A 15,096-nucleotide genomic window follows, 5' to 3' on the forward strand; every position below is an offset into this window, starting at 1 on the left:
TGATCTCAGGGTCCTGGGATCGAGCCCCGAGTAAGGCTCTCTGCTCAGCGGGGAGCCTGCTTCCCTTCCTCTCTCTCTGCCTGCCTCTCTGCCTGCTTGTGATCTCTGTCAAATAAATAAATAAAATCTTTAAAAAAATACCTTATTTAGGTAATGTGTTATATAAATGTATGCTCGGTTCCGATAATGAGCTAAAGGACATCATACTGTCAGGTCCCAGGCAGCTACAAAAGGATTCTGTTTTCTACCTACTCAGATGGAGTGTGGGACTGAATTTGACACTTTGTTTCCTACCATGTTACAATATCCCATTCCCCCCCCTTCCCTTCCACTTAAAGAGACAGAACTTACTTTTCATCAAGTTGTTACTACCTAGGAAACTTGCCCATCTCTGTGGCTGTGAAACACCCAGGACTGTGGGACACACTGATGAGGGGCTGAACTGAGAGCTTTCAGAATCTGAATCTCTGGGACCTTCGATGGCCGGGCAGCCTGCTGTCTGCCTCCTGCATGTATCAGTGTACAAGCCTGGGGACGGTGTGAGTGTTTCTTACAGTTCCTGATATAATGTGTCCAGTAATTCCTAATCCTATATAACATTTTTTTTTTAACATTTCACAACTGTTACTATTAACCTATGTAACAGATGGGGACCGGAGGCTCAGAGGAGCCTGGTGACAGAGGCTCAGAAGTGGCAGCTCAAGGGCCATGTCCTCACCCCACAGGTTCTCCCAACAAACTGGAACAACATCCAGTAATTTTGCAATGAGAAACTGCATATTCATTCAACAAATGATTTGGCACTCAAAACCAATTGGAAATGTGTCCTAGCTACAATGAAACATCCAATTTGGTGATTTGGCAGCAAATCTAACAGTAGAGTTAATCATTTTTAAATGTTTAAAACTGAAAGTGGTTGTTATAATTTTAATAACTATATTACTTTTTCTCAACATTTTGACATCTTTGGAATCTATAGCACTTCCAAGATGTCGATCAGTTCCTGTTACTTTTTTTCCCTTCTGAAATGCTCTTTTGCAACAAAAGGCACAGATTATAAAGCCACACACTTACATAAGCTCTGTGTGCTTTTAAGGCAAGGTTACCAATGCAATGAATATTTCATTACATGTCATTCTATACTTCTGAAAGTTTTGTTTTTTTTTTTTCCAAATTTTTGAATCCACAAGGCAAGGGCCAAGGGTTTAGTGTGGGTTTCACCTTCTCTAGTTCCCTGATGTGTTTTAATATTACACGTGCCCTATGGCACATTTAGAAGTGGGGCTAGGGCCAGGCTCTCCCCATGGGACCACGAGTAGAAGAGAGCAGGAGAGACGATGAATCCGGGCAGGTACGATTCTTTGAGGATCACCATCAGGGGTAACAACAGAATCAAGGTCCTGCAAGCTCAGGGAGCTGGCTGAGCCCTGCCCTTGGGGAGGGTGTTAAGAAGAGGAGGCCCTGTGGGCATGCCAAAGTCTGCATTCAGCACTCTCCCTCTGCCTCACCGTCAAGGTGGTCCCTGGGGCCCCGGTGGTAATTAGGACCATGTGCTTAAGGGGGCTTTGTAACAACTGCTAAATGGACAAGCAAACTGAACAAGCCCAGTGACTCATTCACTAACCTACCAAGTGGCAAGAGAAAATTCATGAGCAAAGGCAGCCTGAGCTCAGTGAATACTGAAAAAAATTGGTTGGCAGGAGAGAAAGCAGCAGAACAGGAGGTCCGACTAGAGTTTAGGGGCCCATTAGAAGGGCCTCTGACACATGCAGAATGGCTCTGCACCAATGCTGGGGACCACAGGAAACTACCTCCCACAGCTAATGTGCACTCGCCCGAGGGAGGTCAGACGCTGCTCCACGCACAGCAAAATCGAAGCTGGCAAGACAAGACACCTGAGCCCTCCAGAACTCAGAATGAGATCAGCATGAGACACTCCAGTGCAGATAGGATTCGGGCAAACACTGTAACTGTTGAGGGCTGCAGAAGACTATGTTGTTTGTCGTGGATTACAAACGTTCCTACAAATGTCCTTCACTACCTAAGGGGGAGCCACCCGAGTCCTTGGGATGTTCTCTCCCATAGCTATCCTTTCTTCCCTTCCATGACAGCCTTCCCATCTTTATCAGAGTCTTCTGCCAGAAAGATCCTGCATGTGTTTTGGTCTTGCATTTCTGCATTCCTTAAGGGAGTATCTTTTTTTTATTTCTTTAAAGATTTTCATTCATTTCAGAGAGAGAGAGAGAGAGAGAGAGAGAGAAAGAGAGAGAGAATGCAGTGAGAAGAGCAGAGGGAGAGAGAGAAACTCAAGTAGACCATTTAATAAATAAGCTATTTGGGTAGAATGGAAAATGTTTATCTCTTCTATATGGAAAACATTGAGTACCAAAACCACATAGGCTATATGTGTGGTCACAAGTACAACCTGAAACAGAACAGCCCAGCAGGTTGAAAAGCTACACCTGACCTAGCAAATTCTCTGGAGTATGTTTCTAAAGCCTCTGCTCTTGGAATCAGGGTTTAGTCCCAACCACCCCATCGAATAGCCTTGGGTAAAACACCTGAATTCTGTGTCTCAGAGGCCTTCCCAGTGTGAAGGGTCAAATTCTGGCACTCTCCAGGGGACTCTGGCCCAGGGGATGCTGTATTCACCCAGTCTCCCCCTACAGTGAGTGGAAACAATGAAACAAAATGTTTTAGTTAAAAGGCTAAACTCAGGCTTTCCAAGCTCAGCAGACTAACCCTTTACACATTTCCAATGCCACCAGTAATTAGTTTCTTACTGGCACTTGAGACTGGCAGCAGCATGTCAACTACCTTAGGGGCACATACGTGGCTGTGCCCACCTGCACAGTGACGTGGAATGGTCTTGGTCATCATCTACCGAACATTTGGATTTGCCAATCCTGTACAAGCATTTTATGGAGTTATCTTTATTTTTATTCAAGATTTTATTTATTTGTCAGAGAGAGAGACAGAGAGAGGCAGGCAGAGCAGGCAGAGGGATAAGCAGACTCTCTGCTGAGCAAGGAGTCTGAGGCAGGACTTGACCCCTGCGATCATGCCCAATGCTTAACAGACTAAGCCACCCAGGCATCCCTGCAATTGTCTTTTTTTAAATGCATGCTATCCTGTGGGCTGGCGCCACCACTATGCCCATCCCACTGCTGTGGAAACATGCTGCAGAGCAGCTCAGTAACTGATCCCACGTCCTTAGTGACGTGGCTGGGAGACGAGCAGTCTGACTCCAGAGCTTGCTTTTGGCCATGAGAGAAACAGAGAGACACAGGTTCTAGCATATTTATGAAGAAATGTACATAGACATGAACATTCTACTGACATTCAGACTACATTAATGCTTGACAACATTACAAAATATAAAAACAAAAACCCCAAACCAGCAAAACGCTAGCAGCCTGACAACAAATTTGTTCACTGGAATAATCTTGAAGAGTCAGGAATACAGGATCCGGAAAACCTTTGTTGAGCATTTGACTGTGCCTGTTTAATGTGCCTGCGTACTGCTCCAACGAATTCTGTATTTTCTTTTTTAAGATTTTGTTTATTTTAGAAAGAAAGAGCACAAGAGCAGAGAGGGAAGAAGAGGGAGGGGGAAAGAACCCCAGGCAGAGTCTGCACTGAGCAGGGAGCCCTACTCAAGCTTCAGTCTCACAACCCAAGATCATGACCTGAGCCAAAATCAAGAGTTACACTTAACCCAGCCACCCAGGTGCCCCTGATTCTGTGTTCCCAGTGTCCCTCGTGCTCGAGTAGACTCTTGGCCCACATGCTAACTCTTTCACTGCTTGTCCTGGAGGCATCCTGTGGGTTATTTGCTTCTCAAGGGCCAGTTCAGGTTTCATTCCAGTGAGGGCAGTCCCACATGTCCTGGAAAACACCTGGAATACTCAAACACAAACTATAGAGGCCCCAAACCCTGGGTTAATTAATAAACCTAAAAATCATTAAAGTGAATTGTTATAGTTCCATATTTCAGATGATCAACTCTGAGGCACTGAGAGTTCTCCCAACACAAGGATTTTAAATGATCACTATAAAAAGGTGAATTTAACCAGCACTTTCTGACAACTCTTGAGATTTTGGTTATTCACGTGTATGATACTCTCTTTCCTTTTTGGATGCCCTTCGGTGGTCACAAACCAAGATCAGGTTTTTCATTAATCATGGTTTATAGCTTTGCTTTTCTTTCTACCACCAGTCATTTGGATTTTCAGCGGCCCCATCACAGAGGTACACAGCATACCCATTCCGAGTAGAGGCTGAATGGCCAAATGCTAAAGTCAGTGCTCAGCTAAGCTCAAGAGCAGACGTCACCATAGTAAAACACATTTCTGGGATACAAGAATAAATCCACAGTTTTCAGCCCCCCGAACTTGCACAATGGTTTATCAGACATTTTAGTCAGATTGTCAAAGCCGCACATTCTGATGTAGGGAAGGCACTGGGGTGGTTACCGATGGCACGCCCACTGTGCGGAGGTCACTGAGAACGGAAAGGTTTTTCTCGCTGCTGTACCTCTGACAGCGCTGAGCGAGCGAGCCTTCGCATCACCCAGCTTCCTCTCCTCTGCAGCCGCAGGTCACACACTCAGCTCCCGCATCCAGCCCGCTCTCACCTGCTCCCACCGCGCCCACGCCCCGCCCACCTTCGCAGACTGCGCTAAGCTAAACTCTCCTTGCAGGGGAGAAGGGGCAGGGGCCAGGTACAGAGCGAGAACAGCACGGGCGGAGGGAGGCCGGCGCCGCGAGACGACACCAGGGAAGGGTCAGCAGGGACAGGGCGCGAGGGCGGGTGTGCAGAGCGGGGCGGCTGGGAAGGGCAGCGGGAAAGAGGCCGCCAGGAGTAGGCACGGGAGCGGGGAAGGAGGAAGGCAGGCAAGGGGGCAGGGGAGGAGGGCGGTGGAGAGGGAGGCAGAGGTGCGGGCGGGGGCGCCGGGGGGCAGGGGGGCGCGGGGAGGGGCGAGGCGGCCGGCCGTTACCGTTGCGCGTAGTGGACGAGGAACATGGCCAGGAGGATGCGGTTGGGGGCTCGGCGGAGGCGCTCGGCCGCCGTGACGGTGCACACCCACAGCGGCACGGCGAGCGAGGGCAGCTCCTGCAGCGCCCAGGCGGCCCGCGCCGGCACCCGGAAGGCGGAGCCCGGAGACACGTAGCGCCCGTAGCACGAGCGCAGCAGCCGGAGCAGCACGAAGCCCAGGAGGCTCATGGCGCACTGCAGGTAGGCGAGCCTGTCCAGCAGGAACCTCTCGGCCGGCTCCATGGCGGGAGACTGCAGACGCGCCCCATGGTCTGGCGACCGCGGCGGGCCACTTATAGGGAGGTGGCGGCCCCGGTGTGGGGGCGGGGGGCGCGGCTACCTGAGGCGGACGCCCGCAGCCGGCGCCGGGGCCCGAGCCGCACCCCTTCCCTCCTCCCCCGGCGCCCGAGGCGCGAGCGCGCGGGTCCAGCAGGTCGGACCGGAGGCGGTCCGGCCCCGCCCCCGAGGCCGGAGCCCCGCCCCCGCCGCTCTGCGCACGCGCGACCGCGGGCTGTCCGCGCAGCTGCCGGAGCCCGCGCGGGCTACTTCGGGGCTGCTTCCCAGGGCCCCCTCCCCGCCAGGGCTGCCGGCGCTGCCCCTCGCTCGCTGCTCTGCGGGAGCGCGGGTCGCGGCGCTCTGGGCGTCTTCCACGCAGCGCGCCCGGGAGCGGCGCAGGCGCGGAGCCCGCGGGGCCTCGCGCGCCAGCCCGGAAGTCCGCGCGGCCGGCGGTGGCGGGGCGCGGTGTGCGGGCGGCGTGCGCGGCCGCGTGGGCCATGGGGCGGCGGGCGCGGGGCCGGCGGCTCCAGCAGCAGCAGCAGCAGCGGCCGCCGCGCGCGGAGGACGGCGCCGAGGGTGGCGGCAAGCGTCAGGAGGCGGTAGGACCCGGGGCGCGGGCGGGCAGGGCCCCCGTCCGTCTCCCGGCCGCCGCGGCCTGCGGGACGGCGCGGAGCGGCTCCTCCGGCCCTGGGTGGACGCGTGTCTCGTTCCTCAGGGCTGGGAAGGCGGGTACCCCGAGATCGTCAAGGAGAACAAGCTCTTCGAGCACTACTACCAGGAGCTCAAGATCGTGCCCGAGGGCGAGTGGGACCAGTTCATGGAAGCGCTCCGGGAGCCCCTCCCGGCCACTTTGCGAATTACTGGCTACAAAAGGTAGGGGGCTTCGCGGAGCCTTGATTTCCTAGAGTTGGGGTCAGCTCAGGAGGAGGGTACCCCTCCGGCCCCGCCTGGCCTCTGAAGAATGTTAGGGGGCTGGCGAGCGGCTGCTTACCGGCGCTGTGGCTTCCCGCGTCTGCAAGCGCGGAGGTGGGAGCACAGGGTCCAACGGGCAGGCTGGGAGGTGCGGCGGGTCGGGAGGCTGCAGGACGCGGATATTAGATCTGAGACAGACACGGGACTTCTGGGCATTCGGGGCTGAGGATGCCTCCCCTTCGGTACACGGGAGAATTTGTGATATTACAGAGTTTGTGCGAAACGTTGGTTCTCTTGTCTTTTTAAATCTTTGTGGTTCCATCCTTCCGAGATGAGTTGCAAGTAAACAGTAACCGTAGGAATATTTAGGGGCGAAGGAATGCAGTAGTAATTCGCTTATTGAATGCAGTAGTAATTCTTTTAGCGATGAAGCAAGGACAGTTGTTTAAACTTTGAAGGGATAGGCTAGAAGGACGGCCATGAAAGAGGTCTGCGTTCAGTGCAAAGATGGTTTTGGTTTTAAGACACTTGCATCTTAAGTTCAAAAGAGATAAAATGTATACGAGTCTTTCAGAGTGAATCAAAACTTACTTATTTTTTCATAGCCATGCGAAGGAGATTCTCCATTGCTTAAAGAACAAGTATTTCAAGGAATTGGAAGACCTGGAAGTGGACGGTCAGAAAGTTGAAGTTCCACAGCCCCTGAGTTGGTAAAGCAAGTCTTCATCCTGTTGGAGGTTTTTTTGGGATTTTAATCTTTGTCATCTGACAGCGTGTTTCTTTGGCAAAGTGTTTTCTCCTAGCGGAGGAGAATCTGAATGTACTTCATAGACATCCTTGTGTGCTCTTAACCCAGTGCTTTTTACCCATATGACTTTATACTGGTGCACAGTTTTTAATGCACGGTTTGCAACTAAGAGTTACTTGGTTCAGTTAATTTTTGCAAGTTGCTCAGCCTCTTTCCTCCCCTTTTCCATTTAAACCCCTTGTTTCCTTATGTCGAAACCGTTGCTGCATGGCTCTCCTACCTTTAGCAGGACAGACTCAGCCTGAGAAAGATTGCCACAAACTATTCCAACTGATTCTGCATTTCTTCTTCTTCTTCTTTTTTTTTTTTTTTTGGTTAAGATTTTATTTATTTTAGAGAGAGCACACACAAGGAGCAGGGGGGAAGAAGAGGGGGAGGGAAAGAACCCCAAGCAGAGTCTGCACTGAGCAGGGAGCCCTACTCAAGCTTCAGTCTCACAACCCAAGATGGTGACCTGAGCCAGATTAAGAGTCAGACACTTAACCCAGCCACCCCGGTGCCCCTGATTCTGTGTTCCCAGTGTCCGTTGTGCTCGAGTAGACTCTTGGCCCACATGCTAACTCTTTCACTGCTTGTCCTGGAGGCATCGTGTGGGCTCTTTGCTTCTCAAGGGCCAGTTCAGGTTTCATTCCAGTGAGGGCAGTCCCACATGTCCTGGAAAACACCTGGAATACTCAAACACAAACTATAGAGGCCCCAAACCCTGGGTTAATTAATAAACCTAAAAATCATTAAAGTGAACTGTTATAGTTCCATATTTCAGATGATCAACTCTGAGGCACTGAGAGTTCTCGCAGCACAATTTTAAGATCACTATAAAAAGGTGAATTTAACCAGCACTTTCTGACAACTCTTGAGATTTTGGTTATTCACGTGTATGATACTCTCTTTCCTTTTTGGATGCCCTTCGGTGGTCACAAACCAAGATCAGGTTTTTCATTAATCATGGTTTATAGCTTTGCTTTTCTTTCTACCACCAGTCATTTGGATTTTCAGCGGCCCCATCACAGAGGTACACAGCATACCCATTCCGAGTAGAGGCTGAATGGCCAAATGCTAAAGTCAGTGTTCAGCTGAGCTCAAGAGCAGACGTCACCATAGTAAAACACATTTCTGGGATACAAGAATAAATCCACAGTTTTCAGCCCCCCAAACTTGCACAGTGGTTTATCAGACATTTTAGTCAGATTGTCAAAGCCGCACATTCTGATGTAGGGAAGGCACTGGGGTGGTTACCGATGGCACGCCCACTGTGCGGAGGTCACTGAGAACGGAAAGGTTTTTCTCACTGCTGTACCTCTGACAGCGCTGAGCGAGCGAGCCTTCGCATCACCCAGCTTCCTCTCCTCTGCAGTTGCCACATAACCGGTGGTTTGGAGATTTGACTGGTGGTACTGGTGTTTGAAGCAGGGGCCGTCTGATACTTTGAAAAGAAGGGGGCTTAAGGTCGCCTTTGTGCACATTTCAAATTGTCTTGCATGTTGGCTGCTTCATATAATCAGAAAACTTTGTTCCTTAAACCTTGTGTTTAGAAATGCAGGTTTTCAGTTGAGGAATTCTGACAGGCCAGTAGAGAGCTGAAAAGCATGCATCCTGTGGGAAAGAAGTGCCTCTGGGTGGGTCATTTTTTCTGCAGGTTCCAACAGATACATGATAATTTCTTGTTCTTTGCAAACTGCACTTAAACTTCTGTTAGACCTTACAACATTTAACAGGTGCTTTTCCATCTTGATTGTTAACAGTGGCAAGGGGTCCATGAATAGGCAATTCTCCAACATCTGAGAAAGGCCCTGTGGGTTCTCTGGTTGCAGAAGGCATAGGAGTCAATCTCTAGTAACTACTGGTGATTCTCACATTGCTGTTTGCTGGAACTTTCTGAGCACAACTGAAGGGTGTGAGCAACGTATTGTGTGATTTGGGTTCCTGACACTCAGTTTTTCCAATATCTGGGACAGTTGCCTATGGATTTTATCGTGCCAGCATTCAGTCCAATTTGCGGGTCAGGTGTGGGCTACCCATAAGTCTCTTCATAAGCAAGCAGAGCAGAAACTTCCCAAATCTTGGAGTGGTTTTCTGTATTGTTCAAAAAACAGAGATAGGGGCGCCTGGGTGGCTCAGTGGGATAAAGCCTCTGCCTTCATCTCAGGTCATGATCCTAGGGTCCTGGGTTCCAGCCCCACATCGGGCTCTCTGCTCAGCAGGGAGCCTGCTTCCTCCTCTCTCTCCGCCTGCCTTTCTGCCTACTTGAGATCTCTCTCTGTCAAATAAATAAATAAAATCTTAAAAAAAAAAAAAACCCAGAGATAAATTGTGTAATATTCTTAACCTTTTGGTACATAGTGGAATTAAATTTAGGAAAGTGTTTTTGGGAACCTTGTTTTATAGAAGGAATATTAAGTGTAGGACTCATAGCTTGGGCAGTTTTATTTTTTTTTTTTTTCCTTTCTGTAGTCTCAGAACTGTAAGGCGTTATCCCAAAGCATTCTTATAAAAGCCTCATTTTGACACTTGGGTGTGGAGAGTGTACTTTATTGTCATTCTGTTGATTTTTTTTTAACACATGGATTGAAGATGACATCATAAATGAGTATTCATCTGTTTTTTTCCTATAAGAATTTTTGAGGCATAAAGATGACAGTGGTTCTTTTAATTCATCCTCAGAAAACATGACAGGTTTCCAAGTAGGACTTTAAAGACCCAAGAGCTACATTCGAATTATACAACTAAAAATTAAATTTAGTTCTTCAGGATAATCTTATTTGATGTTAAAAGCTACAAAGATTTTAATAAACATTTGTTGTCTCCACCGAAAAAAATGGTTCCTAAGCTGTGGAAGACTCATACTTTTTCATTTTATTTTATTTATTTGACAGATAGAGATCACAAGTAGGCAGAGAGGCAGGCAGAGAGAGAGGGGGAAGCAGGCTCCCTGCTGAGCAGAGAGCCCGATGTAGGGCTTGATCCTAGGACCCTGGGATCATGACCTGAGCTGAAGGCAGAGGCTTTAACTCACTGAGCCACCCAGGCACCCCTATTTTTTATTTTATTTTACTGTTTATCAGAGAGACAGTGAATGAACGGGAGTACAAGCTGGGGGAGCAGCAGGGTGAGGAAGAAGCAGACTCCCTGCTGAGCAGGGAGCTGGATGTGGAACTTGATCCCAAGACCCCGGCATCATGACCCGAGCTAAAGGCAGACGCCTAACTGACTGAGCCACCCAGGCATCCCACTTTTTCATTTTAACTGTCAGTTTTTATATTTAATGATTTGAAAGTTAAGTATTTTTTTCAAAAGATTAATAACCTTCACAATCTTAATTACTTGCCGTGGAATTTTCATCCTAGTGAATTTATATTTTTTAAATGGAAATTCAGTCTGAAAGGTGCATAAGGAAGTATTTGCTTAGATTATATCTAGGCTGCTTATCTTTATTTGAAAATGAAAACTCAGCTATTAACGGTTGACTGCTCAGCTGAGCAGGTCATGGTTGATTGCATGCCTGAGGTGTTCAGCTTCATGATGTTTTGGTGATTTGGCGAGCTGGTAACTTGGCACAACTCACTGTCATTGATCACATACAGTTCAGGGTTAGAAGGAGTTTTGTAAAAGTCATTGATCACACAGTTCAGGTTTGCAAGAAATTTCGAAAAGTAGATGTTTGGCTCCCCAGTCTTGCAGGGCTCGCACTGAAACAGCAGATTTTGCCAAATATTGCAGATGAAGGCAAGTCCGAGTGTGTTCTGTTTTAGCTTTAAGGAGGCCAAAGGAAATATTTAAGACTAAACTCTTTTTTAATGGCCTTATAAGTATGGTTGTGTTTTGATACAGATTTTTGAATCAGGTTAAATACTGAAGAAGGCACTGGGCATAGGGAGTAGAGACGGTGTGGAGACAGCTGGTGGGCGGCCGTGAACAGATCAGCCAGCTTCATATTTTTGGTAGAAAGTGCTTCCCAGATATATCTCGTAATAGCATCATAGTAAAGTGCTGTCTTGAAATCTCAGGACCTGAGTTTGTTTCAACTAATCGCTCTTTCAAAGCAGTCATGAATATGCTGCAACAGTTCTGGTTTCATTTTCATGGCTGTCACCTTAGCTACAATCTGATGCTTGGAGATACTGAGGAACACGTCCTAAGTCTGCAGCGTACTTACCACTGAGTACCAAGCAGAGCATCACTTGGCGCTGGGCTGGGTTTGAGTGTGGCTCTGTGTCGTAGCAGTGCGCTGACTGGAGCCGTTGGAGCTCAGGGATCTGTGTGAGCCACGTTTAAAAGAGACCTGTTTCCTCATCGTTCTAGAAAGCTTAAATACAGAAATGGCAGGAGATACTTCTTCTTTCTTAGGTGTGTATAAGTAACAGCCTAGGCGTGCAGGCCAGTGCCGTTGTGATCCCAGGGGTTTTGGTGTGTAATGTATTTCAGTACGTTATCAGGCTGTTTGTTTTAGACATAGTGAAAAATATCGTTAAGAAGATTGCAGTTAAATGTCAGACATTTTGACAGCTCTTCAGGTGTGTTATTTTGATTGATCTACATTTTTTTAATTTGTTATGTCTTTTTCATTCTTTTTTTTTTTTTCTTTTTTTTAAATTTATTTGAGAGAGAATGTGGGGAAGGGCGGAGGGAGAGGGAGAACCTCAAGCAGAATGCCCTCTGAGTGCAGAGCCCAGCTTGGGGCTTGATCCCGGGATCCTGAGCCTGTGACCTTGGCTGAAATCGAGAGTCAGATGCTTAAGTGACTTTTTCTGATGGTCTGTTTCCCATAGTTAGCACACACGGGAAGAGCACCTGAGTCCCCATTTTCTCATCTATTCTTCAACACTCATCATTGCAGTTTCATGGTAGCATCATAAGTATATCTCTTCAAGCTGCGTGGTTCTCCTGTTTCTGCCTGGGCTGTGATACAGTTAGACATCCCGCAGTGTTGGCCAGGTGTGCGAAGAGGGTCGTGGATGTGAGCAAGTAGAGGAATATTGGATGTCTCATTGGTGTATGGTCTGTAAAAGGAGAAAGTTGTTAAGAGGGCACTTTAATATATATAATCCGTGGATGCTTTATTTTCTTTTTGGTCAGGTATCCTGAAGAACTTGCCTGGCACACAAATTTAAGTCGAAAAATCTTGAGAAAGTCTCCACAGTTGGAAAAGTTTCACCAGTTTCTGGTTAGCGAAACCGAATCTGTGAGTAGATTTCTTTGGATTTGTTGCTTCCCTTGAAGCTTGAAATGTGCCTTAGTATCTTAGTTGTATTTTGTCCACACCCGTCAGCGACCCAGTAGGGACGGCATACGGAGAAGTGTATCTATCCCCTTTAATTTCTGAGGACTCCCACAGCTGCCCTCTTCTTTGGCACGTACCGTCCAGGTGTGGAATTCGGGGAGGATCTCAGCCACAGTTGTCCCCTGGATGTGTCATTTCCTTGCCCTTCCTGGGTCTGGCTGGCCAGGGCGCTGGGAGAGCCACGCACTGCGCAATGAGACGTCGCGCGGCGACTCCCGCCTTCTCGTGCTTCAGCCTGTTTTTTTCTGGGCTCCTTCTAGTCCACCTTTGCCACACAAAAATAGCAAAACCTGAGTCTGACAGCTTTGGTTCTGCACGACCCTGTGTCTTCACCCTGTCTCTTCGCCATCCCGAGTTCCCCAGTTCGGTTCCGTCCCTGAGCAGCTTAGTTTTCGCCTGGCACCGTCTCTCACCGCAGTTCCCTCCTGCTTCACTCGGTGAAACCCGGTGCCCACAGATTTCACTGGTGAACTTTTTGTGTTTTTTTCGAATTGTCACTCGGATTTAAAATCTGCGTTCCCCTTTCCTGTTCTCGAGTCTCCTTTTCTCGCCAAGGAAACCTTTGTGTTTGCCCAGATGGCCGTCGCGTCTTGTCATCCTGGGCTCCCGGCCGGCTCCCCTCCAGGCCCTCAGCCCTGCCCCTGCCCTGTTCTCTCCTGCCGTGGGGGCGTCTGTCCCTTTAGGTGACCCGGTAAATGGCCTCCTCCAGGCCGGCTCCCCCCCCCCCCCCCCCCCCCGCAGGGGAGAGGCGGAGCCGGCTGCTGCCCCACTGCTCACTGTCTGGGCGTCAGGACGAGAAGGGCTCCCGTGCGCCGCATGCGCCGCTCTCGGGCCGGCCGGAGGGCGGGGAGGGGGGTGAGAGCGGTGGAGGTTTGACCTTCAGCAGAGCAGCGGGTCTGCGGGGAGCGAGTCCCGCGGTGCTGCGCGGCCGGGAGCGGGTTTCGGTGGAGCAGCGCGGCGGTGAGCGTCGGTGGCCCGCGCTGTGGGGCCTCCTGCGTGTTTGCGATGGGCGTCGGCAGGGGAGGTGCTGTGCGGGGTGCAGGAAGCGGGGTGTCGGCCGCGAGGCCCCTCCGGCACGTGCGTGTGAAGGAAGCGACTGTCGCCCGCTTGTCTGGTCAGGGACCCCCGGCCCCGAGCAGCTCGGACGCTTTGATCAAACACTTGGGTGATTGCGGGAGGGGGGCTTTTCGGGACGATCCGTGTAACCTGGAGCTCGGGCCCTGTGCGTGGGGAGCGGCTGCGGATTCAGCCAGTCTCCACAGCCGGTCTCCACAGCCGGTCTCCACAGCCGGTCTCCACAGCCGGTCTCCACAGCCGGTCTCCTCAGCCGGTCTCCTCAGCCGGTCTCCTCAGCCCGTCTCCACAGCCGGTCTCCTCAGCCGGTCTCCACAGCCGGTCTCCTCAGCCGGTCTCCTCAGCCGGTCTCCACAGCCGGTCTCCTCAGCCGGTCTCCTCAGCCGGTCTCCACAGCCGGTCTCCACAGCCGGTCTCCTCAGCCGGTCTCCACAGCCGGTCTCCTCAGCCGGTCTCCTCAGCCGGTCTCCTCAGCCGGTCTCCACAGCCGGTCTCCACAGCCGGTCTCCTCAGCCGGTCTCCACAGCCGGTCTCCTCAGCCGGTCTCCTCAGCCGGTCTCCACAGCCGGTCTCCTCAGCCGGTCTCCACAGCCGGTCTCCTCAGCCGGTCTCCACAGCCGGTCTCCACAGCCGGTCTCCACAGCCGGTCTCCTCAGCCCGTCTCCACAGCCGGTCTCCTCAGCCGGTCTCCACAGCCGGTCTCCTCAGCGGGTCTCCTCAGCCGGTCTCCACAGCCGGTCTCCTCAGCCGGTCTCCTCAGCCGGTCTCCACAGCCGGTCTCCTCAGCCGGTCTCCACAGCCGGTCTCCTCAGCCGGTCTCCACAGCCGGTCTCCTCAGCGGGTCTCCTCAGCCGGTCTCCACAGCCGGTCTCCTCAGCCGGTCTCCTCAGCCGGTCTCCACAGCCGGTCTCCTCAGCCGGTCTCCACAGCCGGTCTCCTCAGCCGGTCTCCTCAGCCGGTCTCCACAGCCGGTCTCCTCAGCCGGTCTCCACAGCCGGTGTCCTCAGCCGGTCTCCTCAGCCGGTCTCCTCAGCCGGTCTCCACAGCCGGTCTCCTCAGCCGGTCTCCTCAGCCGGTCTCCTCAGCCGGTCTCCACGGACTCCTGCCGCTGGAGCCGGTGAGCTGCGCATGCGCCGGCTCGCCGGAGGCTCCGTCTGGTTCCTGCCGGCGCAGGTCTGCGCGGAGTGGTGGCTGCGGCCAGTCGGGTTCAGACGAGAAGCGCCCCCGCGGCTGGCGGCCTCTCGCTCTCCCCCTGCCGAGAGCTTCTTTCTCAGGCGTGCGGTCTTCCGGCTGCGGAGCCGGAGCCGCGGTGGGGCGCGCGCTGGACCCGGTCCGGGCGCCGTGTGTGCGGCGGGCGCGTTGGCGGAGCCCGAGCGCTGCTGGCTGCGGACACGGGGGAGCCCGGCCGGGGTGTGCGTCCGGCGACGGGCACGTCTCGGGAGGAGGCCGCAGGCCTGGGCTCTCGTACGGACAGACGAGGACAGAAACGGAAGTTTCAGTCCGGCCGAGCGGCGAGGCCTGGCGGGCCGCGGCCTTCTGCCCCGTGCTCGGGCCGTCGCGGGGGCCGAGTCCGCCTCCGAGAGCCGCTGCTCCCGCTTCCGCGCTGTGTCCGGCCGCGGCGCGCGGCCTGAGCTCGCACCGCCCTCTCTTCCGGAACACCCCGGGTTGTGCCTGCCTTCCTCACGGCTGACCGGGAGTTTCGCCGGCAACG

At 52.0% G+C, this 15,096-nt stretch overlaps 2 protein-coding genes across 12 annotated transcripts in view; one reads left to right on the top strand and one right to left on the bottom strand.

Annotated features, from left to right (window-relative positions):
- Positions 1–5,471, bottom strand: part of SRD5A1 (steroid 5 alpha-reductase 1) — a 59,752-nt gene extending 54,281 nt beyond the window's left edge. For 9 of the 10 annotated variants that reach the window (XR_004284314.1, XR_004284310.1, XR_004284312.1 and 6 more), the window contains exon 1: positions 5,000–5,471. Coding sequence is in view for 1 of the 10 variants with exons in the window: in XM_032337811.1 (XP_032193702.1) it covers positions 5,000–5,280 (281 nt within the window). In the remaining 9 variants the exon portion in view is untranslated. The remainder of the gene's footprint in view (positions 1–4,999) is intronic. The other variant, XM_032337811.1, reaches the window with a different exon arrangement.
- NSUN2 (NOP2/Sun RNA methyltransferase 2) overlaps positions 5,157–15,096 on the top strand; it is a 29,689-nt gene continuing 19,749 nt past the window's right edge. The window contains exons 1-4 of one of the 2 annotated variants that reach the window (XM_032337810.1): positions 5,157–5,238; positions 6,029–6,186; positions 6,831–6,935; positions 12,107–12,212. In XM_032337810.1, the coding sequence (XP_032193701.1) occupies positions 6,131–6,186; positions 6,831–6,935; positions 12,107–12,212 (267 nt within the window). In that variant the 5' untranslated portion in view covers positions 5,157–5,238; positions 6,029–6,130. Of the gene's footprint in view, positions 5,239–5,786; positions 5,913–6,028; positions 6,187–6,830; positions 6,936–12,106; positions 12,213–15,096 lie in introns of those variants that run through there. The other variant, XM_032337809.1, reaches the window with a different exon arrangement.

The sequence above is a fragment of the Mustela erminea genome, chromosome 3, assembly GCF_009829155.1.
Source record: "Mustela erminea isolate mMusErm1 chromosome 3, mMusErm1.Pri, whole genome shotgun sequence".
NCBI lineage: Eukaryota > Metazoa > Chordata > Mammalia > Carnivora > Mustelidae > Mustela > Mustela erminea.